Raw genomic sequence first — 4587 nt, forward strand, 5'->3', positions numbered from 1 at the left:
TTTCAAGAAACCGAACTTCTTTTATTGAAAATGTATGCTATCTATGCAAAATCTCTAAAGCGTGCCAAATGTTTTATGGCTACAAAATTTTCCATCCACGGTTTCAATGTTCGAGTCCCCTTATTCATAAAAATCACCTAGCTGTGCCAATAGAGCATTGAAATTAATATTCAAACGTTTCCTAGAGCTAATAATAACTGAAAAATTACCATATGGCGGACTATCGTTGGCTTTGTTGTAGCAGTGGTAGATTTGAACATTTGGGTCTATCTGTAGATCGGAATTCTCCTGCAGCCGTTGGTTGATGCATGCTCTCAACTGACTCAATTGATTGTTTCCGGCAGCAGCTTTGTCGACACGAACATAGCAATTTTGTACACACACTCCTCGTTCCAATACTCGATGATCATAGTGGAAGCTGTCCTCGGAAAAAATCTGCAACGAAAACGTTGGTTTATCCGACTTTGGAGTCACTGATTTGCATCCTACTCACGCTGACATTTCGCCACAGCTGTGAATCATCGTCCGGAATAATCCTCGCGCGCACTATACAGTAAACGTATTGCTCACGATACGTCTTACGACAGCTTTCGAAATCTTCGTATTCAAATAGCGTTGGAAACTGACCGTGGGTCTCCACTGAAACCAAACGACACAAGAAAACGATTAATCAGTATCCAAACAGGGGTGAAAGTAAAACTCGGCTAGACTCACGATCGTAACTTCTGCTACCTTCGACTACGACAACCGTCAACGATATGCTTATCAACACCACCAGCATCCGCAGTGGACCGTGACGAAGCATCTTTCTTCTCAACACTTGCGAAGCGTTTCTTCAGTTCAAAAAATGTCACACTGTTTCGACATGTTAGATCCTATACGCATCCAGATTGGCAGCCCCCAGAAACAAAGAACAATCACCAGCTCTTGAGCTAATTATCAAGCTTAATCCGCGAGAGCCACACTTCAGAACGAACTTCTTAGTAGCAGATACGAACACCGAATGACTCAAGAAGCAAGTTCAGTGGAGCGATCCCCCAATCGGTGACGGTGAATGCGAAATTTTGGGGTAAATTTAGCAACCATCGGACAGGTTTTCGCTTCCGCAGAACGATGGACTGGATGATGGCTGGATGCAAGAGAAACCCGGAAAAGGTAATATTTGCTGATTTAGTCGCCGCGATCAAAACCGGTATTGGCGACGTCTCGTGACTATGTTTACCGCGAAGATTTGCGTGGTGTTTTACCGTTTGAAGAAAGCGATCTTACAATATTGAAGGTGTTAATGGTGCAAACGACCTAATTGGTGCGATGATAATTTGTAGGGGAGTCTACGGACATCACGGCTTATGTAGAAGCACAAGTCACTCAGGAACCATCGAACGGTGAACCACATTGGAAGACTCCGACAATGTTCTCAGTTCATTTTCTGTTCAGTCAAGCAAATCGTGCAAAAAATAACCTACAATTATCATTGGTTTGACCGTGCCCTGACGTCACGTGGACTTAATACAGCGTCTAAAGATTGTTGTCATTCACCTCTGATTATATCGTCGAAACGAAACTTTTCAAGCGTAAATTTAATTCAGAGTAACTTAAGTGCAATTCGCGTAATTGAATGGACTCTTTACTGTTTTGGCCAGTGGATTTGCACACAGAGGTAAATTGTAACATTAGGTTGCTCTAGTTTTTAAGCTGTTACCCAAGTACCCTTGAAAACGTCTGTACAGCCCTCGCAAAATCCGCCACTCGCATAGACCGTGAATTAAAGTTTTAATATTTTCCTTCTCTTCGTTTTTCTTTTGTTTCAGGTAAGCTGCTTCCTCTTGCGATCTGTCGTTCGCCACTGTTGCCCGCCACCGACTTTGTTGGTAAACAAAGATCAATCTTCATCACTCGTGTTCACGGTAATTGTTTGGGATTGAGCTGTTAAATCCGTCAAATCGATCACCGATCACTCACCGTGGCAGCACTCTTAACACTTGTTGCGTCTCGTCGATGATTGGTTTCGCAGATATCGAAGGGTTTGATGATTGCAGTAAATTTGGCAAAAATCAAGCACGAAATTGGCTAGCTAGGGTTCCGCGCCAATTCGTCAGACGTGAACAGCTTCGTTATGAATCAAAGTAGGGACAAACAGACGTCTCACACTTCTCATATGCTTTCGTCCATCTTTTAAGGGTTGTTGGTTTACATATTCTGTAGTTCACGAATTGCGTACTCACGGCGCTCACATCGTTACGGTTACTGTTTGACGTTTGCTCACTATCGCCACGTAGTGAGCGCTTTGCGAAACAAAGCGTGATTAGCATTATGGTGGTTATGTCTTTGTAACGATATTTTCAGCTCAATTTGTTCCAATTGCTACGTCTGTTTATCTGTGATCATCATAAATTCACTGCTAGAAAAAAAAACTAGCAGAAGTAGAAAAGAAGCACAACAATCAAGTAAAATGATCGATGTCACGGATGATTTGGCAAAACGTGGCAAAGTAGGGTGACTAGGCAAACACATAACCTATCTCAATTGATATTTCTTTATGTTAACTCACCGCAAAGATGCTGGTGATGAGATAACAACTTATTGATAATCATCATCAGTTCAATCAAGGACATATTACAGAATGTTTAGGGTCTCTGGCTACTCTGACCACAACAAGATGTTATTCACAAAATTCGCAATAGATAAGATACATATCTATTCTAAAAATAGAAACTTATCCAACACCAAAAACCATAACACCTTGATCAGTCAGCGACCTACCCAAACGGGCAACGTAGTCGTGCAAAATTTAAAACTCAAAACTAGGAATTTCATGGCCCACACAAATGCAAGCTGCTGAATGCTGATCCATACCTCACAAAGAAAGGCCTCGTTTCCCACAGCAGCAGTCGCTCCCAAACGATCATGAATATTCAATTCCCAAGATCGTCGGCTGGTTGCGCGGGTGCATGGTGAAGAGTCTTCTTTTTCTAAGCGTTACCTCCCAACTGGAACAACGCAGGCAAACCAGATTAGTTTATGAACAGTCAGAGCTGTTTTTGATGAATGGCTGTTAAACATTCTAAGACCGGATGTCAAGCTCGACGATACTCTATGGAAGTCAAGGAAATTACATTACGAAACGATCCTAGATCGACCGGGAATCGAACCCGTCAACCTCAAATACCCGAATGTTTGCCGCTTTTAGCCACAATGGAACTTCAAAAAGCGAAAGGTGGGCAGGCGAAGTTTGCATTTTTCTGAGATTTAACCTTGCCAATAGAATTGCTGTTGAATCTTGCTTCTTTTGCGGATCGACTGCTTCTAGAACCTGACCAATGAAAGATCTGCGTCGTTCTCATTGAGACCGGCCCATTGTTAGGACACAGAGTAACAGACGCCATCGTTTCATCGTTTCCCATCGATCACCTTTTTAACGGTTGATTGAAATATTCGGTAGGTGGTCAATTAACCGCGTGGCGCTGGCCTCGTTTTTACTCCTGTTTGATATTTGCTCACTACCACCATCTAGTGATGTCCCGGCCAAACACAGTACGTTTTTAACATTGGGCGATCACGTTTTGGTGACGATGTTTTGTAATGGAATTTGTTCTAAGTGTTACATCTGTTTCTCTTGTTTTCAAACATGATTTAGATGAATATTTCCTGAAAATCATTGCAAAAAACCCAAGTAATACACTTGTCATAGAAGAGTCACGGCGGCGCAGGTTTTTGTTGCGCAGAAGTTACTATGACTTACTTCTAACAAATAAATGCTTGTTTGCTAGAAGTAAGTCACAGTGACTTCTGCGCAACAAAAACCTGCGCTGCCGTGACTCTTCTGTGACAAGTGTGTTACTTGGGAAAGGACTCAAATTTCATTTGGTTGCTTAAGTGAGTTAGAGCCGGAATCATTTATAATATGGTGCATTTTTTTTTCTAGATATCCTAGGTCATCCAAATTGTTCTTGAGCTAAGATCGTAATGTCTACGGGTGTAACAGTAACTTCTTTCATTATACAAAGCTACGATTTGTATTCCATAATGTCCAGTTAGTCTTCTGAATGTTCAAAAGACAGTATCAGATCACTTGGAATATCCTAGGTCATGCAAACTGTTCTTGGGATAAGCTCCTTAAGTCTACGGGTGTAACGGTAACTTATTTCATTATACAAAGCTACGATTTGTATTCTCATTTCATTTATTTAGTATGACATCAAATTCAAGATAAAACTGAATCAACAATATTTCTCCATAATACACGGTTCGTGGCTGCCTCTCTCCATCCTCGGTCGCGCCCGATGCTCGCCAAGTTACGCTCCACCTGGTCCGCCCATCGTGCTCTCTGCGCTCCACGCCTTCTTGTGCCAACCGGATCAGTTGCAAACACCAGCTTTGCAGGGTTGTTGTCCGGCATTCTTGCAACATGCCCTGCTCACCGTATCCTTCCAGCTTTGGCCACCTTCTGGATGCTGGGTTCGCCGTAAACAGCGAGCTCGTGGTTCATTCTTCTCCGCCACACACCGTTCTCCTGCACACCGCCGAAGATCGTCCTTAGCACGCGTCGCTCGAAAACTCCGAGCGCTTGCAGGTCCTCCTCGAGCA

The 4587-nt window shown here is 42.8% G+C and overlaps 1 protein-coding gene across 1 annotated transcript; it reads right to left on the reverse strand.

Moving 5' to 3' along the window:
• Positions 1–11: 11 nt before the first annotated feature.
• Positions 12–3654, reverse strand: LOC134286837 (uncharacterized). The gene is made up of 3 exons (XM_062848522.1): positions 715–3654; positions 494–639; positions 12–435 (listed from the first exon to the last, which is right to left on the reverse strand). Exons 1-3 carry the CDS (start codon positions 803–805, stop codon positions 121–123), a joined length of 552 nt encoding a protein of 183 aa, XP_062704506.1. The 5' UTR covers positions 806–3654; the 3' UTR covers positions 12–120.
• Positions 3655–4587: the final 933 nt, after the last annotated feature.

This window comes from Aedes albopictus, chromosome 1, assembly GCF_035046485.1.
Source record: "Aedes albopictus strain Foshan chromosome 1, AalbF5, whole genome shotgun sequence".
In the NCBI taxonomy this organism is placed as follows: Eukaryota; Metazoa; Arthropoda; class Insecta; order Diptera; family Culicidae; genus Aedes; species Aedes albopictus.

Excerpts from the sequence above, each read along its gene's own strand:
- LOC134286837 (XM_062848522.1), bottom strand. The coding sequence starts at position 805 with ATGCTTCGTCACGGTCCACTGCGGATGCTGGTGGTGTTGATAAGCATA. Across the intron at positions 640-714 it reads AGGTAGCAGAAGTTACGATC|TGGAGACCCACGGTCAGTTT; the intron begins GTGAGTCTAGCC and ends GTTTGGTTTCAG. Across the intron at positions 436-493 it reads AGCTGTGGCGAAATGTCAGC|ATTTTTTCCGAGGACAGCTT; the intron begins GTGAGTAGGATG and ends TTTTCGTTGCAG.